This window comes from Rhea pennata, chromosome 1 (assembly GCF_028389875.1).
Source record: "Rhea pennata isolate bPtePen1 chromosome 1, bPtePen1.pri, whole genome shotgun sequence".
NCBI classification, from domain to species: Eukaryota; Metazoa; Chordata; class Aves; order Rheiformes; family Rheidae; genus Rhea; species Rhea pennata.
Genome location: NC_084663.1, coordinates 183,980,681 through 184,007,623, shown reverse-complemented (window position 1 = coordinate 184,007,623; position 26,943 = coordinate 183,980,681). Strand labels below are relative to the sequence as shown.

General features: G+C 40.7%; 1 protein-coding gene across 9 annotated transcripts in view; it reads left to right on the top strand.

Annotated features, from left to right (window-relative positions):
* Positions 1-26,943, top strand: part of ENOX1 (ecto-NOX disulfide-thiol exchanger 1) — a 361,163-nt gene that overhangs the window by 199,688 nt on the left and 134,532 nt on the right. For 7 of the 9 annotated variants that reach the window (XM_062566981.1, XM_062566979.1, XM_062566986.1 and 4 more), the window contains 2 exons: positions 22,879-23,014; positions 23,876-24,013. In XM_062566981.1, the coding sequence (XP_062422965.1) occupies positions 23,005-23,014; positions 23,876-24,013 (148 nt within the window). In that variant the 5' untranslated portion in view covers positions 22,879-23,004. Of the gene's footprint in view, positions 1-7,055; positions 7,167-22,878; positions 23,015-23,875; positions 24,014-26,943 lie in introns of all 9 variants that reach the window. The other 2 variants (XM_062566980.1, XM_062566984.1) reach the window with 2 other exon arrangements.

Genomic DNA, 26,943 nt, shown 5'->3' with positions numbered 1-26,943 from the left:
ATTTAATGAGCAATCGTTAGATATACTAGGGAGATACATCCACCTGATTATTGTGAAAGGTAACTGAGCAACAAAATTGCTTTGTGAAGGAGCAGCTGTATGCAGAGTTGAAGTAATAAGAAAGCGTGAGGGAATGTGAAGAAGATTTTAAAGAAAAAGTACTTAAAATAAGGTACCCAGCAAACTGAAGGTTAATGATAAATACACAGAGAGAGTTATGTAACTAGCTAACTGGTTAGTTAGCTTGTTGTGTGTGTGCACGCACACATACATGCATGTATGTATGTATTAGGAGACAGTTTATATAGGTTTGACTGAAAGATACTTCATTGGAGTGACAGGATACTCAGGGACTGTGAAAAAAAGAAAAGTGGGAATAGGTCTTTCAGGTGTGTGTCAGAGATGAAATTGTGCTGCAGCCAGCATTTTAATTTCATGCAGGGTTGGCGTCCAGCTTCAGTGCTAATGTGTGCATTTGGAAATGGATCTGTCCTTTGGGAAATAGGTCTTTTCATAGAGGAAGGAGGAGAGAAGAAGCTTGACACTCTTTTGTTGGCAGAGCTCAAACTGAAATACTTCTTGTGTTACCAGCTTGCTCCTATCAGTAGCAATTAGATTCTCAGTTTGCAGCTTGTGGTGAGCTTAAAGTATCATGTGAGCATGATCGCCATAGGGCTTTAGCACAAGCTCTTCTATTCGTGAGTTTGGAGGTCGTCTTCCCTTGGGGGACCAAAACCAGTGTTTGCAAAAGATGTCCCACTGGAGCCTCAGTAGAAGCTCATAACTAGATCATTGGGTTTAGTTTCTCCTGGGGGTCGCAGAAAGAAGAACCACAAGGAGGTTAGTGAGGACAAGGTGCACTGAGGCTAAAAAATGTCACAGCTACAGGCACAACAACAACAGCAAAGCTGAGCCCATGAGGAAACAAACTCAACTGCTATGCAGTTATGTAGTTTCCAGTGTGTATATGATGTGTATATGATGCAAATCTGCTCACAAGGACTGAAGATACAGAACGTCTTAAAATCATGGCATGATGTAAACGATCCCATTTCCAAATTCACTGGAATAATTGCAGCCTAACACAATTCCCCTGCTTTCCTGCCAGGGCTGGTGGCTTTCTGTTCCTCCTCATTCTTGCAGGGGCAGGAGCTTTCCCTTTTGGATGTGAAGTTTTCTTGTAGCACCTACTTGTAGCAAAGTGAGAGTTATACAGCTTGCAAAGAACTCAGCCTGGGAAAATGAACAGGCCTTCTGTGCCATGTAGTAATTTAGGGAGTGAAGAGTAGGGGGAAGACTGAAAAGACACTTTGCAGAGTTAAAAACTATCCTAAGTGAAACTGTGAGTGAAACTAGACACGTTGGTGGAGTTTTAAGAGATGCAGAAGAAAAGACAATTAATCAATACCTATTTGGAAGAGGAAAATGCTCTTGTGGGTGATAAGCACCCTGCAGCACCTTCATTGTGCCTTAGATGTGACAAGCAACTTGGACAGTTCTTTGCGAAAAGGTTTTAATTCCTTCCCTGGATAACATGATACACATCTAAATTCTTTTAATTGTGATTTTCACACTTACTTGGAAAACAGAAGAGATGCTGATCTGATGGTTAGAAGATCAGAGGAGATTCAGTTCAAGTTCCTGTCATAGCTTTGCAGGTAGCTTTCTCTCTCTGTGCCTCATTTTATTATCTACAAAAGGGAAATAATGATCCTTACTTTCTACCGTGCTGCCCTGCCTTATCCACTTAGCTGATAGGCTTTCTGGGGCCAGGCCTTGCTCTTCCTACGTTTCTGTCTTGGGCCAGCAGTGCTCCAGGCTCGCCTGGGACATACTAGCTCTGTTTTTTCCACAAGCCTTTGTCTTGCCTGGTTTGGAAGGAAAGTTCCCCGTGATGTTTGGATTCAGACTTTAACTTCCTTTTGTCATCTTTCAAGCCCCCCTTTCTTAGACCTCTCTGGCTGTTGCAGCCAGCTCAGCACTAGAAGGAGGCTGTGCAGCAAAGCTCTTTACAGGGCATTTCAGATTGCCTCCTGGAAGCCTAAGAAAGGCCTCAGTTCAACCGACTGTTTGAGCACTTGCTTAATCTCTGCCTATTCAACAAATGCTTTACAAATAAACATGTTCCAAAGTGTTTTGCTATAGATGGGTGAGCTCCAAAATATGCTGCTGTGCTTTGCTAGATGAGAATCAGTCTTTCTCTCTGAAAGAACTCTTTAACTCGCATTAATACTGCTTACATCCTTAGGTGAAAGACTTGACACTTCGTTATTTCTGTGGCAGCTAGAGTAGAAAAGCTGGAAATATTTTTAAATTCCTTCCTAATATGTAAATACAGATTATTTAGTGTAATAATTTGCACATGCCTTATAGATTAACACAACATTTCAGTATGATAGTAGCCATTGAGGATAATTTTACATTCTTTATTGTTCAAAAACAACAGCAAAGCTCACCTGTTTTAAATGTGCCTTTTTTCCCTGAAGAATCTACTACTTAGTGCAAGCCACTTTCATGAAGGATGTACTGAATTATAGAGTCCAAATTTCCATTTTCTTACATAAAATTTAAAAAGTGCATCAAGATAAAAGAGTTGAAATGGTATAGGTTATGTCTTCCAGTGCAGAGGTCTCTTTTTTTAAAAAAAGACCCCTTAAATTATTTTAAAACTTGCTTGGAGTGTGATGGAAAATAACATACTATCACCTTTGGAAACTTTGAGAGTTTAATGTAATTTCACAGCCAGCCATTTCTATGCAATTTTTCCTTGCTCTAAACATAATGCTCTGCAGCTGACAAACAGTGGCAGAAAAGGTAGGCGAGAGGCGAGCTAGAGCACATACAGTCAAAGCATCCAGTCCTGCATGCATTTAAATCACATTTTGAGAACTATCAATACTAGACTTTTAAAATGCCTGAGCCAGAATAGGGTATGAAGCAAATGCTGCAGCCAATGTTTGCAAAGGCAACTCATGTCTAATACACACATATGTGTATGGGTGCATGTATACATATACATATATGTAAAATGTACAATATCTATTCAGCCCTGATACAGAAGCGTGAATGGCAAAAGTGGCATGCACTGGTCCTCTGAAAAATTGCCTGCCTTCAGGCTGAACCTTCTTCCCCCACCTCGATCCACAGATTTATCAGTCACATTTACAAAGCTCAGCCCTTCACTAGCACCATGCTGAAGGGAAAATCTGGCGTGATTTCCTTCTTTGTAACGGTGGCCCTTTCCCTAAGTTGCTTGTCACAGATACAATCCTCAGCAGCCCCTGAAAGGGATTCAAATCCCTCCCTACCTTCTTTATTCCCTGTAAATTCTTTCCAATAAATACTCAGCAACTCCCTTAACAAAGTGAGTATTTTTTTTTTTGTTGTTGTTTCTAGGACACAAGTAAGACTGTTTCTGGTAGGAAGCACATAATAGAAATGTGTTTGCCAAGTGCTGCTGCCTCCGTCCTTGGATATGGGAAAGCGTTTTGTTGAAATGGGAAAACCAACCGCATAGGCTCCGCCAGCCCCGCGTGCCTCCCGTCTGCGAGCATCCTCACCCGGGGGACGTGGGCTGCCTTGCAGACCCGGGGGGACGGGCTTAGAGGAGCCTTTTGTTGCGATATTGGCAGCACATCACTGGGCTCGTCGACGTTGCAGATGGAGCGCTTTGCCGAACAGATGGATTCTCAGCTTTCTGAAAGAAAGGGAAGGTACTTGATGTACCACGGTGGGAAAGGAGGGGCGGGGGGGTATTCCAGGCAGAAGGAAAGGCAGGGAAGAAGGCACGTTCTGCACTTTCTGGTGCACTTGGAGTCTAGCAACCTCTCTCCCAGCAAACTCGTTGGGGAAGTGCAGGCACAGCGCTCCATAAGAGTCACTGTAATGGGCTTGGAGGAAGTAATTTGCACGGAAGCAATAAAAATGAGGGCACAGGCTAGGAAAGAATGCTTTCCTCAGCATAAAATGAGCATTATGTGCAAGAGACCAGAAAGTGCTCCCGTCCAGGGTCAGAGGGGCACTGGGATAGCACCCGAGGGGCATAACTGGACCAGGGGACTGGTTAACACGTTAAGGTCTACTGCATTGCACACAGATGCTAGAGATGAACGTTACCTGCCACAGTGCAGCCAGGAGCCCCCATTTTCCAGCAGTGTATGCATCAGTCTCTAGTCCTGGTGGTGCCATTCGTACGACATCGTCCTGATATCATCTTTCCTCTTTTCTTGTGGTCATCTTCCTCCTCTCCTCACCTCCCCATCTCGCCCATATCTTGCTTCCGTTTTAATCATTAGCGCAGGATCAGTTCTGCGCAGCACCCAAAGCAGAGTAATCTCATCCAATATTTACTGTTAAAATCTTGATGAAAGTGGCAAGTGGAATGTGATAAGGAAGCAGCCTGAACTGAAAGGAGGGATTGTATTTTGTTGTTGTGTGTTAACTCTCTACAACTTTTCAAACAACACACACAGATAGCACAAACATCACAGTTTATTGTGGTGCAATTTAGGATATGATGGCATTGGACTTTAATCTTTATTTTTACCTCTTAGCTTAATTAGACAATTTCAGCACCACTTGAATGCAGATGTAAGATCTTTTTAAAAATAATAAGGATGTCTAAGTCCTTGGAAATTCAGATTCTCTGAGAAAAAAGAATGTAGTAAAGTGCAAAAATGTCAAGGTTCTTTTAAAGTGTGATTTTTTATGGAAAGTAGCTACACAAAAGCATCACTTTCTAAAGTAATGGCTCTGGCTTTTGTTCATATTCGGGATTGTTTCAGCAGCAGCAGAGATGTCTAACGTCTTCTTCGCGAAAAATAAAGCAACCTGGATTACCTGCCCGCTTGTGCATCAACTGATTTCCATTTTGTAGGTTCAAATTCTCGGGGACGCTTGACAGTAAAATAAACAAGGAATCCCATCACCAAATTTTAGTAGGAACATTTTTTAGATTGTTCTGTCTGGATCTCTGCCAAGTTTCAGTCCTATAATAAATTAACTGCAACCCACACAAAAGAGAGGAAAAAAAAAAAAACCCAACTTCTTCTACAAGACAAAAACACTGGGCAATTTTAATGGGGAAACAAGTGACCAAGAGATTTTATTGGAAAAGTAATTATCTAAAGAGAGAGTGGGCTCTTCTTGTCTCTTTAATTGGAAACAATAACATTTGCAGTCTTACTACACACAGAATAGGAGGAGCATCGGCATTTTGCTTCACAAGCCTGGCCAAATCGTATAGAGAGTCAAGCATGTTGCTTCCTCCTGTTTTATTTATCCCAATACCCAATACCATAACTGAGCCCACTTTTCTTTCTCTGTGACCAAGTCTAATCCATCTGCCACAGGACCTCTGTAATTTTTGGAATTGATGAGCCAGAGTCTGCTTTCTGCATCGTATGTCTGGCTTTATTGAATCTCTAGTCACCCTCGAATAATAAATATTTCATATGTTGGACAGGTGAAAGGTTTCATTCAGCTGCAGATCTGCTTCCAAGGCAACCGGTTCCTGTCATCTGAACAGTTTAAACATGTGGAAAACAAAGCTTTCTCTCTGTTTGTTCTCCTCTGTGATTTTATGTTTAAAGTATTATCTATCTCCCTCCTGTCCCTCGGACAAGCAGATACAGAAAAGTCGATAGCATTAACAAGTAATTCTGAACAATTTATACCCTAAACGTATTCTCTTTTCCAGTCAAGATGGGATGAAAAATACCTTTTCTCTTCCCAAGCATAGAATAAATATCTAGATATGAAATTGCTCAGGTTAGCATCTATAAATACTCCGTATACAACAAATATTTGTAAATGCAATACTACGTTATGTTTCCCCATGGCAATGGGTGTCTCCCCAGAGTTGCTCTGCTATAATTCTGTTAAACAGTCATTTTCTTTTTGAGGGGAGCACCTCAGTTTTTTCTTTGGGAGAAGTTACAGAGAAGATTATTAGCAAACTCTCTCCAAACACATCTGATTTATGCTAGTATCTGTGCTTTTGACAGATCTTCATCTGGAAAATGTCTGCTGTATCCTTTACATCTTGCAGCTGAGCAAGCTCTTGTTACAGTTAGCTTTGCTTGTTCTTCCTCCACACATATCTGAGCGTAGCAGGCAGCTGCCCTTCCTCCTCCTCTCAGACCCTCCCACGTTTGGACTTTCCAGCTCTCAGTCCTGTCTTGCACTCTGTGTCTAAGTCTGTGCCCACTGCTGATCTTTTTTAGGTCCTCTGTGAGTTGGGGCCGGTGACTTTAACAAGCCTTTCTCTTTCCTGCCCGTCGCAATTGTGTGAGCAAAGGGAGATCTGCTGCAGCAATGGTGGAACACCAAATAAGGGAATTTTCTACCATCTCAGATCAGGCTCAGCCTGAGACATTTTTACGTGAGGCTGTTTGACCTTCTCTGTGGGTACTCCCTCAGTACAATGCAATTGTGGCAGAAAAGTGACATTTCTCCAGGAGGCATACAGCTGTCTTTGGAAATAAGATGGAAAATGCAGTCTTGGGGTGAGATTGGTGGTGTTTAGACACTCTGATGGAGATCCACGCACAGGTGGCTTGTTCCATCTCTCCATCCTCTCTTTCTGCTTACTTTGGGGGGGGGGGTTACTCTGGTGCTATATTCAGGGAACAGGAGGATGCTCTAGATCAGTTGAGAAAGACTAAAGTGAAAGATGCAGCTGCTGTTTTGGGTCTGGTGGAGAGGCGAGCCCAGCCTGCAGTTTGGTATAGCAGTCTTTCTGCCTTGTAGGTCTGCGGCTGATCCTCACGTTACAAACAATTAAACTGTGTCTGACCTTGGAGCTGCCTTCTTTCTGTTACCAGGCGTATAGATTTTAGCCAGCAGGTCTCTGGTTAACCCGTCCTCGCAGTTGTTTATTTCCTGCCACTCTGCAGACACACCACTGAGCGTTAAGTATGTGAACTCAAAGACGCTCCCTCTCTACCATACAGTTTTAATAGCAAACAGTCACAAGCCAGGTTTCTCCAGGCAGAATTATTTCTACCTAAGAAATATAGGCTTCAGGAATATGCCCTTTCTCTCACCCTTTTCAGATTGCATTAAAAGCATCCACTTCAAGAAACTACAACTGTGTTTGTTCAAGTATTGAATGTGGAAGTAGTACCGGGATCCCTGCCACTACATGCTTGAAACATGAAACCCAGGTCAGTTCCATTTTTTGGTTTTCATATACTGGCACAGCACTGCAGCATGTGGAGTTTCCAGATCTTGGTGGAAACAGTTCTTCTTTTAACATGCAGAAAACACCATATTTGATTTTATAACCTTACTTCTTCTTCTTCTTCTTTTTTTTTTCCCCCTTGTATTACCAAACAGAAATGTCAGAATGGCATGTCAGCAAGCACGATGTACTCAGAAAGAATCATGCTGACAGACTTGGATACCAAATTTTCTTTTCTAAACTGGCAGGAACAGTTTGGATTTTCCTCACTGCCAACCAGGCTATCCCTGGACCTGAGGGGACAGCAGTGCTGAACCTGCCTTTTGCGATGTCACTGGGACTGCGAGCTGTTGCACTACATAATGCACTCGCAGGCTATGGGGGAATAACAAGTTTCAACCACTGCACACTGAGATTGACTTTGTGACTCAAAGGCAAGTGACTCAATAGCTCTTAGTTTTGTCAGTGAATCAACCACTTCTCTGCCTTCCACCTTCCGTGATATTAAGGATTTTGTGGGTTTGTCATATTGTCATACAGAAAGGTGCTGGGGCAGGTATTGCACTGTCTACAACAAATGTGTGCTACTACTGTTGTCTAGGGTACTTTCTCAGGAGGCTGTTTCTGTTAATAAGTCTACTCTAGATCTCATACCACAAATTTCACCCAGACTGGGTTTGTCCTTCTGCAGTTTTGTGTGTGTAGCCTTTCACTGCAAGAGGATATTTGCACAGAGACAAGGAAAGGTAGCAGGATTTAGCACCTACAATGCTTGTTCCCCTCAATGTTTTGCCAAATGACTTTACTTGAAGCTGCACGAATGTTAGTCTGCTTATAGGGAGAACATCTGAGGTCAGTAATGCTTTATACATGGAAATTTGTTGGTGTTTTACTGTGGATCTTGTTTCCCTTGAATTTCTATCCCCTAATTCCTCATGGTTGTATGCTTTGATGATGCTAGGAGTGCCCTTGAAATAAAAGTTCCTCTCAGGGAAAATTATGCTACTGCCAGTTTTTCCACATTACAATGGGTGAAGAACAATCTGAAATATGTCCAGACATGGGCTTTTGATGACCAAGAAAATAACCTGCATCTCAAGCCATTGTCCCCTTCATCACAGACTAACGATCTGGGGAGAAAAATACAGTGTTCAGCTTCAAGCCTTCTCTGACTCATCTGTCGTACCTTGAATTACTCTGCTTCTAAGCTTGTTTCCCTTCTTTTCAACTCTTCATCCTTCACGTTTTTGTTCCTTGTCTAATTATTTTAGGTCAAGTCTACAGCAATTGAATAGAATGCAGTAAAAGTAATGCTCTGTGATCTTCCTGTGGCAGGGAAAATTTGTATGAAAAGATAAATATTTTTTATGTATTATTTTTATGGAAGACAATGGAGAGATAAGTTTTGAGTGACTGAAAATTTTGTAACTGCACCATTAATGTTTAATTGCTATTGGCAGCCAAGAAATCCTTTTCTGGATTAACCAGACACTGTGCTTGAGGGATATGCATAGGTGGCAGAAAGTGATAAAGCTGGTGAAACCGCACCTCTGGGAACATGTAATGGGATCTTTCCTGTGATATGCAAATTATGCTGCCAAGTTGCTGTATAAACAATTCATGCAAGAAGTGGAGAGAGCTAGTTAAATAGCTGGATCACATATCAAAGATAAAATCCATCACTGTGAATGGAAAAATGTATTAAAAGAGTGGGTTTGCTTTTTACTTTTTAAATAATAGTCTTTGCCCAAACCAACCAAACAACAACAACAAAAAAAAATGTAGTAAAGAGTAAATAGCAAAAGGCTTATCACAATTGTTGCAGTCCAGAGTAAAAGAGAGTTTAGGAATCCAGAGCAAGTAGAATTTACAACAAACACAATCTTTTTTACTACAGGAAACTAGCCAATCATGTTACATTAAAAAAAAAAAAAAAAAAAAGAGAGAGAGAGAGAGGGAGAGGGAGAGAGAGAGAGAAAGAGAGAGAGAAAGACTACTTCACAAATGCTAATTTGGTTTCTTTTCAGGCAGAAGACATGCACTGCTTATTTTTCAATAATAAAGCCAATCCTACCATTTCTATTCTAAGCATGAGCAATGATCTCAGGCAGCCCAGCAAAACATATTTCAGGGTCATATACAGTCATAGATCAATGAATGTGCACAAACCTTATTGACGCTGGCAGAAGCTGAGCTCATGGTTTTGGCCTGAGTTTCTACTTACTGCATTTTATACTGTATGAGGAAAAGATTCCAGCTAATCACACTTCTCCGATAAATCAAAGATTATTCTTTCACAAATGGCATTGAAACCCTCATTGACATCATGTCCAACTGCATTATTTTTCCACAGAGGTCAATCGCTGTTGCAACTGTTTTCCCTTAGTCCTCTCCTCTACCTACTGCTCATTTAAGATTTGATGTTGCTCTGCTGAAGCCAACTGAGAAGTCCCTGATTAACTTCAGCGGGAGCTGGATCATGCTCTAGAGCCCTAAGGGGCCAGAAGTTGAACATTTACGAATGCAACTGGGAATTTTAAAGCTTCGGGAGGCAAGTGAAATATTTTTGGCCTGTGACTTGCTTTTGTTTTGCTATGCAATAGGAATGATACTCTAGATAGAGTCATATAGTCATAATAAACAGATCCTGCATTCAACAAATGCATCAGATTCTCTTCAGTGTTTAATCACCCACAAAAGCTGCCTCGGATGCTCTTCCACCAGGAACAATATCTCCTAATTAACTATAATTAAGGTATATTATAACAACAGGATGTGAAACTAGATGGATCTGTCTCTTGACATTTCAAATTTGAATTTTTTTTCCTTTCTGCCAAGTCTGTTAATATGCTTCAATTAATGATAACAGAGGCCAGGCCATTCTCTGTGATGGATCTGCATACATGAATCTTAGTACCACTGAGATAAGATGGAGCATGTATCTTTTTGTTATTATAGCACATTTAGAAACAGGCATGTTCCCCAATTAAGCACAATTTACTGGCTCAGATGTTGATTTCTTGGAAGTCAAGGTTAAAAGCTTCATCACCTTATCCTGCTGAGTCCAAAGGCTGTGCCAGAGATGGCGGGGAAAGCCTGTTACCTTGTCTATAGATTCTTCAGAGAACCTGTGTCCACTTGCAGCAGGTAGAGCACCTCTTTTCACTCACTAAGAAACCACGTGAAATTGTTCTAGTGATGCATTTATCAAATAAGCAAATAAGTTCAGTGGCACAAGAAAGAGGTTAGGTTAATATCTAGAAAATTATTGCTTCTTCTCTGAGCTGTGGCAAACATCAGGGCTTCACAAACAGGTAATTATTTGGAGGGCTAGTCGGTAGTAAGGCTTAGGTATAGTCTGAGTATAGTTAGCTTGACAATTAAGACTTTAAAACTATTCCTGAAAGAAGAGAAACTGGTAACATAACAGAGAGAATTTTCTAGCTCAGGAATTTCCGGTCATGATACTTAGCTGAATAAGCTAGCCCCTTGCAGCTAGTGGCAGTTTTCCTCAAGAAAATTAACAACACTACCATTCTACTGAGACTGAAATCTTATTCGTACGCGAAAATAAACACTAACATGACAATGTGCTACAGCCCCATCTGGCAGCTATTCCAGAACTTGGGGATGATTTGCTGTGTGTCAGTGATGCATTTCACAACGTCGTTCATAAACACACCACGGGACTTGGGGAGGAGTTCACCATTTCAAAGACGAGCATAGATGAAGCTGGGTTTCTGCAGCGTTTAGGGTGGTGTATAGATATTTGCCTGTAGTCATCTATTAAATGTCATAAAGCATATGCAATGTTAAGGTTTCATGCAAAATGCTAAGAAAAAAAGGTGAAAAGCATATCTCCCATGCTAGTCCAGTGAGCAGCTCTATTTTGATAAAGGCTTAATTAAGTGTTCTGTATTTCTATGGTTGCAGAATACAATCATATGTTCCCGGGATTTCTTTTTAATATTTTTTGTCGTTTATTTTTAGCTAACCTAGTTCTCTATACCTTCCTAAAGAAAAAAATACAGATATATTTGAATTGTGTTCCCAAACATTTTTACCATGAATCAGTTATCTGATTGAGAAATGACCTGATTACAAACTGTTCAGTTTTCTTTTAAGATATCCATAAGCAGTTTTTATAAAGGCTCGTGTTTGTTTGCATCCTGTGTGCCCATACTTGCTTGATCACAGGCAGGAAATGTTTTTGTACACTGCTGCTATGCATGACTAAGAAAGGAGCTGCAGCTAGAGCGGGATGAGATACAGGCTGTAATTTACACCTGACAGAGTGTGGATTTCATTGCCAGTCCTTTTAAAGGAAACTTGCTATTTTCTCCACATTCAGATAAATAGTGATTCCATGAGAAATTAGGGTCATTGGTTTTTTTTGTTTTTTTTTCTCCCTTGCATTGGTTTTGTTTTTCACTAGAAAAAAGAAAACTTCAACCTAATGCGATCTAGTGTTATGTGCAGACATAAGGCTTGGGCCTGTGACACTGGGCATACCCCGTGTACATAAAACAGCCCAACTAGATGAATAAAGTGTGAGATAAAGAAAGTATTATCACCACTTTTCATCAGTGGGGGGTCGAGGCACGAATGGTTTAAAATGACTCGCCCAGGGTCTATTGCAGAGCTGTATGAGGAACAGAAATCTCCTGGATCCTGGTCCTGTTCCTTTTCCATTCCTAGAGAACATAAGACCCCTTATTTGTTTTGGTCAATCTGCAATTTCAGATAGTTTGGAAGACGTTTAGAGATAGAAGAGGCCTATTAGTCTTTCCTACTGAAAGAAAGAAATATTAGTAGGCAATTAAAAGAGTAACAAATGCTACCTGTTTAAACTGCTCCAGTTGCTGTTGCTCTGAGCTTCAGACAAGAAGGCACATAGAGGTCATTTAACCTGACCACTTATATATCACAGGCCACCAGAGTCACCTAGGCACTCCTAAATTAAACCATACATTTTAGACAGAAATACACTGGTCTCACAAAACATTGTCTATTTAGATTGTAAATTCAATGGACTGGGCTTTGTCTCCCCATATATCTGCTTCTCACCTCCTGTAGTATCACATGGATGAATAAGGGCGGCTTGTACTCCTGTCAGTTTAATCCCTTGCAACGCCAGAATTCTTTGATTAATTGGATACCTTGCAGCTCAAAAATACAACTCATGGACAGCGTGGGCAGAGACAGTGCCAGAAAGGCCCTGGTACTGAGCCTGGCACCCCGATCTGCCTTGCAGGGTGCCAGGGGAGCTCTTTGCTCCCTGGACAGGGATGGAGCTGAGGCCACCGAGCCCTGGGAACCGCCCGCGCCCTGGGCGCCTTGGCCATGCAGGCTACCTCCGCTGCATGTTTGTGGGCTGAAGGTGAGGTATGGTCCCAAGACAGGGTGGTACACAAGCTTACTACTTGACGATATAAACAAACAAGTCCAAACCATCAGTTACCATATTCGTAGCTACAGGCTAAATGCTTTATTCATAACACTGCAGTGAAATTATTAACATTATGTTTGTTTAAAAAGTAACTAGTAGACCATTTGTGACCCTCATAATACTCATGTTAAGCAGTACTCTACTGGTTTACACTGGTTACATTCTGCTTTATGTTTTCTACCGGGCCAACTTTCAATGATTTTTCCTGCAGTAACAAATGCTATTTATGAATATAGGTAACTAATTTACCAAAGCTTCACACAGTGACTTCAAGGCCCCCGTTTTGCCATGAAGGATTCTGTGAATTTTTTGGTCTTGCTATTGACTCTGAGTTTTTTCAGATTGTATCTTGAAGCCCGGAAATACTGTATTACAGTAAAGTAAATACATTATTCTTGTTATTGCCCTTGTTATTAGAAAATATTTATATAGTGCAGTAAATTTACATTGTACTCTATCAACATAGATAAAAGCACATTCCTTGCCCTGAAGAGCTTATAATTCAAATAAGACAAGATAAGCAAACAGACATCACGTCAAGAAAGGGTGGGTGAAAGGATTTTTAACTATGTGAAAGGTGCAGAGGAAATGCATGAGGAGAGAGGGGGATGTTACCATCATCGGTGTATTCAAAGTTTTATATCACAGTAGCATCTTAAAAGTCTCTCTCATGGGACAAAAGCCTGGCTGCATGAGGTGCTGCACAAACCCCTGGCAGAAGGGTGGCCATGCCCTGGAGCTCCGTCCTTGCTGGTGTGGTGACATCCCTGCCCAGGGGCGCTCCTGGTGAAAGCTGACGACAGCGCAAAGAGTGCCAGGTCTCTCCCTGCCTGAGGGAAAATCCTCACTATTTTCTGCCCTGAAGAGTGGTAACTGAAAATGGAGAAGACAAATATACACACAGGAGATGCATCAGGGAAAGGGGAGTGGAAGGGCTGTTAAATGGAGAAAGGTACATCAGGACCACTCGAAGGGAGGGCTTTTAGCATCATATTCACTGTGATTTGTGGCTGGAGCACCCTCCACCCTGGCTCTCAGCAGCCAGCAAAAAAGGGGAAGCTCACAGGAGACTTTCTGGTTTTCTGAGCACAGCTGATGCACAGTAACAGTGTGTTTGCCTGATCTGACCTTATGTTAAATACCGGCTCGCCTCTTCCTCAGTGGAAAGGAACGAAGGTATCTGAGAGTCCCATAAACAGGAGCCCACTCACAGAGTAGGTGATATTCCCTATATCTGCAACCCTGCAGTAACTCCTCATGGTCCCATATACTCAACAGCTGAAAAAAAGAGAAAATTTCTGGCTCGATTTAGCAATGTACTTCAACTTCTTCTGAAAGCTAATGGTAGTGAGGGAGCAAAAAGGGCCTGGAAGCTCTGCTCTGTCCTGTGCGAAATGGGAAAACTTCTTTGTTTCCTTTATTTACCCACAGCATTCAGCCCAGGACAAGGGAAAGGACAGAGGGAAACTCACTGTAGCGGTCCTTACCTCCTAATTGAAAGAGGGAGCTCCCCCAGAGCAAGCTGCAAAGGATAAAGCAAGCCAGTAGCAGCCTGGGCAAGGCTGATGGGCAGAAACAAGGGGAGCGTGGGAGCCAAAGTGGTGTGTGGTCTTCACTGATCTTTAAAACAGGAGCTGCAGGAAGCCAGGGAGTTCAGTGTTTCAGTGGCTGGAAAAGAAATGGAGTTGAGGGGGTAGATTTCCTTTGGAAGTGGGAAGAAAGGGGCTGAAATGAATTCTATCTCCAGAGAACAGGCAGATATAGGGCAACACAGTGTAGGAAATGTGTTTGAGTGGGCAGCTCCTGTTATCAAACACTAATAGTCATATGTTTGCCTATTCACTGGAGATGGGCAGGAAAAAATCAGAAAGCAAGCCATCTCTCTCTCTAAATATATACATGTATCTATATTTGGGGACATTCTCATGAGTTATTGCAATCTGACTCATAATATCTGTTCCCTTGAGCTTTGCTGTGCTGGAATTACTAGGCAGAAAAAGGACATGAGTGGGAGCCAAATCCCTCAGGACTGAGTGTCTTACTGGGATTCATATATGGCAAATAGGTAGCTGAGTGGTGGCTAGACTCCCAAGGTACAGTTTGGTTGGCACAACCCAGCTCATGCCGTGAGTGTTTTTAAACTAACATCCTCATCTAAAACTGCAGCGTAGATAGCTGCAATAGAAGAGAGTGCCAGTGAAGGGAGATGCGGACCTTCAAGGTGGGTTTCATCACATAGTGAGGTGGATGTCTAAAACGGATCACCAGAAGTATCTGTTTCTACCCACTGATGATGCTGTATGTACTGGCTCTTCTGCTGCCTTCACAGAACAGGTATCTACTTCAACTGAAGTTAGGTGAGATGAATCCCCCACAGACAATGAAACAAAATACATTATAATAGATAATATTGTGTCATAGCTGTGAAGAGATGTTGAATGAGGGAATGGCCTGTGGCAGAATAAAGCAAGAAATGTGTCTTCGTTGTAAGGGGGAGTATGAAGTCAATGGATGAAAACAAAAAAAATATGAAAAAAAGCAAAAAAAAAAAAAAAAAAAAAAAAAAGAAAAGAAAAAAGAAAAGAAAATTGTGAGGTAAATGAGGAAGAACAGGTGATATACTAAGAAGAATGGAAGGAATTCAAGATAAATGAGACCAGGGAGCACACTACCAATTCAGAGCTTACAGTTGGAGAAAAGATACTGAATGTGATGTGCTAAGAGGTGATGGCAGCTTTTGAAGAGCAGAGACATATGGTTGATAAAAGAGACAGTAGTTTTTCTTTTAAGAAGAACTTATCACCAGAAACCTTGAATTGAAACAAACAAAACAAGCCAAAACATCTCTTTCAGAATCTCACTTAACTGGCATCACTGAGACAATACATGATGGTCTTACTTAAAATTTTGATCAATACAATTTAGATTGCTTCAGTGCTTTGAGAAAATGTGCTCTATGGATCCCCAGGCACATAGGCAAGGACACTCAGGTGTCACTTGATGTCACAATTTGGTCCAAAGATATATGCATATTTTTAAAATATTAAAATAGCTTGATTGACAAGGCTTTTTTTTTCCATGAAACTCTGCCTGAAAAGACAGGCTGCTTTAACTCCAGGAGTTCAATTATACAGGCTTCGAAGGAAAAGAGAAATGATAATGAATACATTTTAGAAACTTCTAAAAAGTTGCTTAAAATAGATTTTCCATACATAATGTTGCTATGTGAAACTCAGCTCTCTGCTGGTCTTCCGGGGCTAGAAGAAAGTAATGTGTGTTCATTTGGAAATTCAGTAACAAGGCTTCCTTGCCTCACTCTGGTGGACTGTATGATACTGTCCCTGTGGGTCTGCCACAGGCATTTCACTTTTAGGTTTAGTAGGAAGCTAAAATGCTCTTCCTGCAAGGATGTATCAAGTAGCTCTGGGACTCTCCCTAAAGGTGCACCCATGGGGGACTCGGGTGGTGATTCCCACCCCATGACTCAGGTCTCTCCAGTTGCTTGCAGACAGCTGGTCGTTCCCTAGTGACACCAACCAGCTTACGGCTCAGGGACATTTCAGTGAGGCTGGGGCCATCTGCTTGGCTCACCTGTCTCAATCCCCTCTGCAGCCTGCCTTTGTGGAGACATCCCTTGACACCCCGAGCGAAAAAGAAGAAACCTCTGTGCATCTGGAGCCCCTGTCTTTGTGAGACCAGCAATGTTTTCTGAAACCGGCTTTTCTGTGTGCCTTGATAGAGGAATCCTCTTCTGGTCTAATTAACATTGAGAACTGAAAAACCTCATAGACCTTTTCACTGTGTTATTTCTATGCTACAGAGAGACTTTAAATCACATCTGTCTTATTTTCTCATATATTCCCTTCTCTGGAAGAGCTGGGGTAAATGCTAGCATTGAGGTAACTAGGAATATTTTCTCTGAATGTGTCTTCTACATAGAAGCCAACACAACTAAGCCACCTTCTTTACTATATTTTAATTCCCTTCAGTATGTCCAGGTACGTTGGGTGCTTTCTGTGTTGTCTGAAGTTGTGTATGTCAAGTCTCTGAAGCACTTGATAGCCTTCAGTTGAAAACAGTATTATACAAGGCCTATTTTTAAAATACTTCTAGAAGTAATTGAAAGATTTCAAAAAAAAAAAATATTTGTGGTTACATATAAAATCTTAAAGAGCAGAAATTTAAAAATTGGTCTAGTTTATTCAGCAGGCCACTGCCCTCCTAAGTGGGAAGCAAATTTACAATTTCAAATAGGCTTGACAGAGTCATCAGTTCACAACAGCATTTGTATTCAAGCAATTATCAGTCTTGTTTTTGTCATGGCTGCACTGCATTGCTAGCCTGAAAATTTATTTTTTGTTTGTTTTTTTTTACAGATGATTTTGGTATTGCATATGCTTTTTCATTGCTAAGCTGGACTTCTATAATGGTTTGCTTAATGTGCCTCCAGATTTTGTTATTTATAGACTTCGGTGTACTCAGATTGCAGCTGCTAGAATGCACACAAAAGAAAAAGCACATTTGTAACCTGTTAAGACTTTGCTCTGGGATACCCATGAAGTTTGGGATTTAGCATGAAATATTACTGGATGACCTTTAAAGGAGCACCGCAAGAGAACACCTGTTTATTTTTCAGACCTTTGTTTTATTTTTTCACTGTTGAAATCTTCTGGTGTTTTACTTTCCGAGGAAAATCTGGCCTTTGTCTGTTCCACGTATTATCTTCAAAAACTGCTGGGGCAGAGGATTTTAATAATGCAGCATCTCAAATGAGCAGTTCTTCCAGAAAATGTGTTTTGTGCAATTTGGCTTTGTTACATTTAAGATAAAACTGTAAATACATTGTGATTTTCCTCTAAATTGTCTTGTCTTATCAGTATGGCCATGATTTACTCTTTAACTGTTTTCAGTGCAAATTGATGGAGAAAATCCTTTATGACTATGTAAAAACATACAAATAAAATGTATATACTAAAGAGTGAAATCTGTTAATGCTGCAATATATGTATTACGAGTTTATAAGATGACAGTGTAATTTTTAATGGTATAGCCTACAATGAGCAACGGTGTTACAATTCATTCATAAGACTAAAAAGAATAAGGTAACTGAACACATGATCAGAGCTCCCATCGAGGCACTAAGAGTAGGACCTTGCTTATCTTCACTGGCTTGTGCCTAATGGAACTGTTTTCTCAAGGTCAGCACCAGTTCCTACAGAACCAAAGTGTGCCTTAAAAAGTCTCCTGTAAGAGAGAGACCCGGTAAAGAAAACCTGGGGTGACTCTCTGGAGATCCTGGAAGGCACCTCTGTCCAGCAGTTGTGGAGGCTGAAGTGTGCTGGATGCCTAAGTAAGGGTCCCATCCCAGAAGATAAGACACATTTTCAGAAATGCTGTAGTACTTCACGTTTTATTATTGATTTTTTTTTTTTTTTGGCTAATTGTTACTGAAAATGCACTTTTCCTTCAACTCCTTCTGAATTTCAGATTTTAGGTGAGATTTTTTAGGAGTTAACATACCTCTAACCATGCAAAAGTATAAAACAATGCCTCTTCTTGAAACATTGCACATGCAATATTAGGGGTAAAAGCCATCTTTAGAGTCACACTGAAGATGTTTCTATCATGTACTCCAGGCAGGGTGGCTATGATAAGAACTATTATGTTCATTGCTGCTACTCCTAGTTTTCTTCTTCTCCAAAGATGGTCAGGAAGACTCTGATAGTGACTGATGGCAACTTCTTGTCTATCTTTTCTTTCTCTTTCTTTCTTCTGTATTGGGAATCCATCCTGCAGCTGGGAAAAAAAATGGAAAGAACCTGTACAAAACACTTGATGTATTTTAGAAGAAACCTTGAGTTTGTCTGGCAAATTACCTGCCTACTGGGGCAGGTCAGGTGGAGTGTGACCAACCTAATGCCTGCTGTCTTATGAACCACAATGAACAGAAACAAGTGTTTCACACATGTTCTTCTAAAAACTGGAAAACTTGCCTAGATATAGTGGTTCACAAGACATCACATCATTCCTGACCATCTGTGTTGTCTCGAGAATTGGCGGCAATAATATTTAACTTGCAACTTGCAACTTGCAATCCTGGGTTTCAAAAGGTTGATGGCGTAAGTCTTTTCCTTGACAGATTTAGTGGTAGCTAAAATTAGACAGAGAGGTGAAATGATTCAAGGTCACTGAGCAGGTCTATATTGGAGCTGGGTAGAGGACAACTCCTTGCATCCCTGGGCTGGCTGCTGACCCTGGCACTCCATGGAGGCTCTTCACTGTGGTGCATTTAATCAACTTCACTCCATGTCATAATTCATTGTCTGTGGCATTATGGATATCTAAAGGGTAGGATTTTAACTTAGCAATCTGCTGTGTTATTGAATTAGTTTTATGTTGTGTTAATTTCTTTGTCTCATGGCATTCATTGCCTGTGATAATTGATGCACAATATATAACCAAGTTCTGTGTTCATTTGGGTAAGTGCATTTAATTGCCTAGTATAAAATATGTGTACTAAGTACAATCTGCTATGACTGAGAAGTGCTCATTGGTATGGACTTGAGGGTGCTTTATCTTCCTGACAACCAGTCTGAGGAAAGTCTAAGTATCTTCCACAATCCACCACCCAGGGATCACTGCTTGCCTTATGTATAGAAAAAAAATAACCACAAAAAAATGCCTTGTGGAATTGCTTTGTGGTGTTCGGCATTAGAATTTTGTTAATCAGAAGCTCCTAAGTAAGGAAGTTAGTGTTAACATCCCCCCAGCCCCAATGCTTCAACAGCTAGCAGCACCTAGAAGACTTTACACATTTTCTCCTGTTAATCAGGATTACAGCTTCATATACTCATGGAGTTACTCCCCTAGAGTAAAGCTACTCCCATGTGGAAGTGTTTATAAACACAGATTTCTTTTACATATATCTTCAGGTCATTAATGCTTAGAGAATTACTACTCAGTTATAAATCAGGATTGCTTTCTAAAGGTGTGATGACAGTGAGATGGTGTTAATTTGCATCTGCTCAGGATCCCTGAGCATAAACTTGCACTTTCTTGCCTATTTTAACTAATTCTTGCTATTTTTAAGAGAACAAGAACCTTTACTAGTAGATGCATTTCTCATCATACACATCACCTTGCTTTTCATATGGCCTAGATGCTGAAAACATAGTAGGTTTATTTGTTTCTCTGGCTTGTTTTGTTTCCAGTGTTCATAAGGAGTGTAATAGTGCAGTATCTAAGCTATACAATGAAACACTGAAATTTGCCCAAAGCTTATTTTATTTAGGACATTAATGAAATAACCTCCCCTTCCTTTCCACACTGTAATATTTGAAAGTTTTGAAATAAAAGCTAATGGTTAATTCTAAATTAGGAATGAAGTGCCTATGAGATTATTTTTAGCCATATAATGTTGTTCTGTGTTAATGTAATCTGTGAGTTGTCAGCAGAAGAGATCTTTGCAATTAGTATCTTCTCTTGTAAAAGAGCTTGTAAAAGAGCTAGCTTCTACAATCCATGTCCTCAAGGATGTTGCATTAGTTCTGCCTACGGCTTGCTGCAAATTATTTAGTGTTCATAGGTGCATTTATGCTTGTTATTCAGCTCTCTCGCATTGACAAAATAGCCTGCAGCAGTTCTTGGTTAGATAGGACTAGTTTCATTTTAGGCTCCTCGCATGCAGTTTGCAATTTTCCCCTTGCTCAGCCTGCCTTGCCTCTTGTTCCGATAAGGCTGTAGACCTGATGGCTGGGGAGGAAACACTCCTGCCCAGAGACACCATGGGGTATGGGAGTATTTTTAGCGCAAAAACCTCCATGGCTCAACCAGGCAGAGCTGGTGGCAATAGTACATACAGCATTCACAAATTAACTCGGGGACTCTGCTTTACTTCATATTCATGGCACCATGTTACTCCCACTCTGCAAAGATTTTAACAAATACATGCATCTGATTCATGAAAATATACACAGATTTCAAAATTTGTGGTCATCCTGGTGGAGGCAAATACAAAATAAATCATCTATTAGTTTCCAGTACACTGGAGTGTTATTTGTCTGATGTAGGGTCTGATTCTTTATGGATCAATTTTTGGCAGAGCTGCTACAGCTGCAGTGTGGGTCTGTGAGGGAGGAGATGTGAAGTCCAGTGGCAGACCTCCTTATGTCACTTGGCACAAACTTCACAAAGCAGTAAAATAAGGGGAAGAGATGGTGACAGAGAAAGTCCAACACCAATTTTATGCCACTTATCCCAGGAATCCATACTTGTTTGAGATGCCTTTGTGGGTCATCTTCTGAAACCATGAGGCAGCACCTCCTTCCTCCTAAGCAGGCAGAGTAATACGTTATGGGGCTAAGCAACTAGCACACATAAATGTATGAAGAGGTATTTTATCACTACTGGACTTCAGATGCTGCCAGTCTCAGCCCTCTCACTTACATCAAGGCAACAAGGCTTTCAGTCACAAGAAAGGCCATGGAGAGCATGGAGGAATGCCAGAGGCCAGGTCTGATCCGTGGGTCATAGATGAACCACTCTCATCTGAGCTTTCAGCATATTCTTGTAAATCCGGATTGATTTCGGAATGACTCCTAAAGAGGAAAGGGGCTGTACTGAGTGAGAAATAACTTACTGATAAGGAATAATTCAGTCAGCCCTAACCTTGAAATAGATGTTTGTGGTCAGAAGTTTATAGCCTGAGTGAAAAGAGCTAAGTACGAATTTAAGGAGCTGAACAGGAGACACCAAGTTTTTAAAAACTTGACATAAATCTCAGGCAGCTTGCCTGATATTAGTCACATTCCCTGCAGAGGACGATTGTTCAATATTTTTTTGTGTTTATAGATGTTATTTAAGGGATAATTTTATCATAAAATTATTTTATATTATGTGCAATGAATAGTAGAGATCAAATAAGAATTGGAATTACAAATTCAAATATTAAGTTGGTAAATATTGGCTTTTAAATAGACCCATTGTAGTTTTGAACCAAATGCTTTTTGCCTAGCATACGATTATTTGTAAATTACAATACTAAAAACTGCACAGTATTGTCTGACCCTGTCACTTTTTTCACTTTTACAACTATTAAGGTGGTCATGTTCCCATGAAGTGATCTGAAGTGTCAGGGAGCCATAATATAAACCTGTCTAGCTTGTACTTTATGCACATCATATGAAAAAAGAAGCGTGGGAGGAACTGAGCTAAAATATAGTATAATCACTTTAATTATTTCTTTTCTAAAGATGAATTCTTAGGGTTTGCCTATTGGAAACCTCATAACTGAGGACTTTCAAGTACTTTTTTAAAAGACAGTCAGCATAATTGTCTTAGGGTTGAACAAGTCACCAGCAGGCACCTGTCAGATATTAATGACCCCCCCCCCACACCCCTTATATTTGGAAGCAGTCGGTCAGCTGGGATAAATATCCACTAGTATGAAAGACTAGTAGATCAGACCCTTTAAGGTGCTGGCCAGAGAAAAATGTAATAGTCCCTATTTTCTCTGTCTGCTGTGAGTGCTGTCAGCTCACAGCCTTTGGTCACACCTCTCATTCTGCTCACTTACTCAACCTCTTTCTACTGTCAGCAGCACACTGACGCAGTGAGATTCACCAACAAAAAAGGTAAAGTTATGTAAAATTCATGGTCTGACAGAGACCTGATGAAAGCGACACATATTCACTGGAAGCGGATGCTCCATCTTGCATCAAATTAACTAACCTTTGTGAGTCTAAGATACAATGTGAGTTAAGGACCAGGCATCATCCTCAGCTTTGTTAGGTTGTGCTGCATTTCTACATCTCCACACATTCCCTTCTGAATGTCCTTGTGGGCTATTTTTTCTTCCTTTCATCTCAGAACAGGAAACTATTTCCTTGAAACTCACAACATCAGTTAATTGTTAACAGTTTTTTTTAAAAAAATCACATTAATCCCTAAAAATGTTCTTTCAGCTGATGCCTTCATGCTGAGGAGGCTGTGTAGGTACTGATAAGACCTAATTTGTGAAGGGCTTTTCAACCAGAGGCAAGCGGTCTGACGGGTTCATACGTGGCACTGTTTGTGCAGCAGGATGAGCATTTGCTGAATCTCCTCTACAAAGGCCACTAATTGTGTGCAGCGAGGCTGGGGCTGGTGATCCAGTGAGCTTCCGAGTGGATTCCCAAAGCAGCCCGTTGTTTCGAAGCTATATTCTGAATGCGACACTTCATAGCTGATTTCTTCTGTTCTCTTTCAGAGCCTAATGAGCTGTGTGTGGGCCCTGCATTCGATGACATCCCATCTCAAGATGCTGCTAATACAGTAGCTAATTATTCTTGATTGAAGAAGTCTAACAGGAACAAGAGGAACTGGTGAAAAAACAATGGCTGCCGGTAAATATCTCAGGTCTGCAGTGGTCGTAAGAAAATAGCTGGAAGGAACTGATTCCCCTGTGAATGGGGAGTGCGGAGATATGTGGTCACGCCTGGGGTTTGGGGTTCAGGATCAGAAGGGTACCATACCTTCAGCTCCCAGACCCCCTCTTCTTTCTGCAGCCCTGGAAAATCCATGCCTGGACTCAGTCCATTTTGACCATAGTAATGATAATTCTCTTTTGTTTTTCAAACAAAACTTAGTCTATCACAGAGCAAATCAATTTGGCTTGACCTCTGTTTAGGTAGCAGTGAATATATGCTTAAGTCTTTTTTTAAAAGTAGTTTCTCACGTAAGACACATCATTCCTTGGAATGTGTTTGGTTCTCACAGCTTTCTAACAGTTTGATGCTGGTTATATATATTTAAATTAAATCATAAGATCATAGAATAATTCATTCAGGTTGGGAGGGACCTCAGGAGATCTCTAGCCCTACCTCCTGCTCCAAGTGGGGCCAGCCATGGGGTAAGACAAGGTTGTTCAGGGCTTTATCCACGTGAGTCTTGAAAACCACCACGGATGGTGACTGCACAACCTGTTCCACTGCTTGACTGTCCTCAAGGTGAAAAAGTTCTCCCTGTATCCAGTCTGAACCACTCTTGCTTCAGTTAATGTTTGTTGAATGTTTTCAATATCCTTATTTTTTCTGTACACTACCAGGTACTATTGTCAGTGGTTTAAAATGTGAATCATAATTAAGAAACAAAGCAAACTCAAAAGAGGCAGTGGCCCTGGTATCTCATTTTCTATGAAGATTTTGGTTAAAAATCTTGACATGTTGACTTTTCTATTTATAATGTGTTTTTTTTTTTTCTTGCAGCAGCTGATGGTTTGGGAAGTATAGCTATAGATACCACACAACTTAACATGTCAGTCACTGATCCAACAGCTTGGGCTACAGCTATGAATAATCTAGGAATGGTTCCAGTAGGATTAGCAGGACAACAGCTTGTGACAGGTAAGATTTTTCTTTCTAAAGAGATTTGTGATAACAGTCCATGAATTCTTTAGATCCTTTTTTTAAAAGAAATATCTGGAATAATTTCTGAGAACATATGCACTCAAAATATCATCTATGACTAATATCACATAATATGTATTAGTTGTTTCTTGTAATAGTTATATAATCCATATTATATTTTAACCTTGTGGAAAAGCCAAAAATCTTTTGGGAAATTAAAGAGCTAAACCATCAATTCTCATGCTCTATCAAGACCGGGGAGCAGGTCACATAAGAGAGAAACGTGTGAAATTCTGATTCTCCATTCAGGCAGGATGTCTTGAGGTTCTGCCAAGAAATATCATGGACTGAGAACTCTTGATTGGAGAAAGACTGTAAAGTTATATTAAGTGGGGAGATAAATATGAAACCCATTCAGTTCATATACTCAGTTAATATTAGTGAAGTGAAGCTCTCCCATCGGGTATGTCCTTATTTACTTTCTGCTTGACTCCATACATTGAATTTCAGGAAGCTGTTCCTGTCTGCTTTTGTTATTTTAGTTACGGTTTGGGAGAACATTTCAGGGGATCACTTTTTCTTTCTAATAAAATTAAAATAATACTTTGAATACCATCCATGTTTCTCACACAGTCCTGATGTCATTTGATTTCTGTGAGAACTGTAGAGGCCTGATTAGTTGGGATTAGACTTCATCACTCCTGTGAGGTAGAGAAAGATTATTTTTATGTGGGCAGATGCCCTGTGGAAACAAGCCATCTCTGTGTTATGAGCTGGACAGACATAAGACAGATCCCTTCTGGAAACTGTATAGCCACTTTAGCTTAAGCAAAGCTATGCAACATCTGGATCACAGCAGCTTCCTGTCACGTCTGCGCCCATCCGTGTAGACATGGATGCGGTGAGCCAGGTCACGATGTAAATCACTCTGTTTGACTCACTGGGGATTTGTGAAGCTTCATTTTGGCCAAGTATGTCCCCTCCTGAGATTAGGAACTGAGTGGAGTTGTGCAAGTTCTCAGAAGCTAATGATCTGGCTCTGAATTACCTGTTTTACAGATGGGTAGACTAAGCTGCAAAAAAGTTGACTGACAATGAATCAGTCTCAAGCAGAGAATTTAGCTGGGGCAGACAGTGAGCTGATCTTCAGTTTCCCACTCTAACAATATTCTCCTAATTAAAAGAAACATGTATAGCTGTTGGCTTCTCCCTCACATGCTGTGTTGGTGCTGCGCTCTGGAAGTGAGCAGTGGGTGTCTCACTCAAAGCTTTTGTAGGCTGACCCATAGGTCCTGTGGGAAAGCAGCATATTAAACTGCTGCCGTACGCAGGAGACACGGCGGAGCACATCATAAGAGAGTCCTCTCTTGGCAATGCCAGGTGACCTCATTGGGCCTCGTTTGCCTCACACATGTGGTAGTGGGAAAACAGCTTTTTCCATTTTCTAACATTGGCAAAAGCTGGTGGAGTTCTGCCTGTGGATGCCAAGGACGTTCCCAGAGATCTGGGATTGGCGACTCCCATCCCAAGCTGAGTAGTGGAGAAATCCCACCAAACTGTGAGCAGTATCCAATGAATTCATGGCCCCTGTGTATGAAGTCACCAAGCTGACACATTGATGTCTTTTTTCTGTGCTTCACTTGGCTGTAATTACCTCCAAACCTGAAAATGGCCTTGCGTCAAAATCAGCTTCCACTGCTTTCATTATAAGCATCTCAGATGCATATCCTGTGGAGAATTTGTACAGCTTTTTCTCTAGCCCTCTTCCTCTGTCTCTGCAGTTTGGGTGTTAGTTGTGTGCTCAGGTGTGCTATGCATCCCTGCGAAGGCGGTCTCATCTCTTGCAAAGTGCTTTTCTCCACAAGGGAGGATCTCAAGGTTCATTGTTTTAATTTCCATAATTATGTGTATCACGTCTTGTAGGAGTGTTGTATAGGTCAGTTGGTATTTGTTCAGCATTTTCAATGTATGAAAGGTGCCATAAGTAATAAATATTAATTAAGTATTGCCTGATTTCAGAGCAAAATAACTTCTTTTCCTTCCTTTTCCTTTTCTTTGTTTGAATCTTTCTTTCTTGTATTTTTGAAGGTAAATAGGTTCATTGTATTTTCTTATGATTCACAAGTTTTTGACACATTTTCATCATGGCAAAACCGTAATTTCTATCACAATTTTTCATAAAAAGAATTATAGTCTGATTTGCTTTGATACATTTACTACATCAGTGACAGTATCCAGCACCATATTAGGCTGTGTACCTAAATAGTCCTTATCCCTTTCTGAATCTTTCATTTTTTATATCAAAACTAGCAATGACATAAACTTCCTCAGCAGTCATCTATTACTTTTGTTACTGTCATCTATGACATTTCTCTGAGATGAAAATGGAACAGCCGTGTCCAAAAGCTAACTTTTTGTCTATCTTTACAAAGAATTATTTTTGAATTTATTCTCCTTTTTTCTGCATGATGACAGCTGGGAAAGCAATAAGTAGTTTAGATGAATCTTGGACAGAGACTGATCTTTCCTGGACATCTTTATATAACTTGCCGTGGTCTGAAACTTGATGTGTGGTACTCATCTGTAAGCTGAGACATCCCTTGATTCTGTGATCTTTCACTTTCCAAAAGACCTATTCAGTCAATGTCTTCCCTTCCCCAAACCTAATTCCCAAATCGCAGAGAGGGCGGGTTGCCCCCTTAGCTAGGGAGTTGATATGATCTGCTAAGTCTCTTTAAACGCTTTTGATGCTTTTTTTTCCAAATGATGTTAACTTAGCTACTCTCTGACATGCTGGGATGCCTGCCTTGCAACAGAATTATGCCAGACACTTTGCAATCTGTGAAGCTCTTACCTAGCCTAAGACTTTGTTAAAAAGACAACCGAAGCTTCTGCAACATCTGGCTGATATTTTTCTAAGAGTCCAG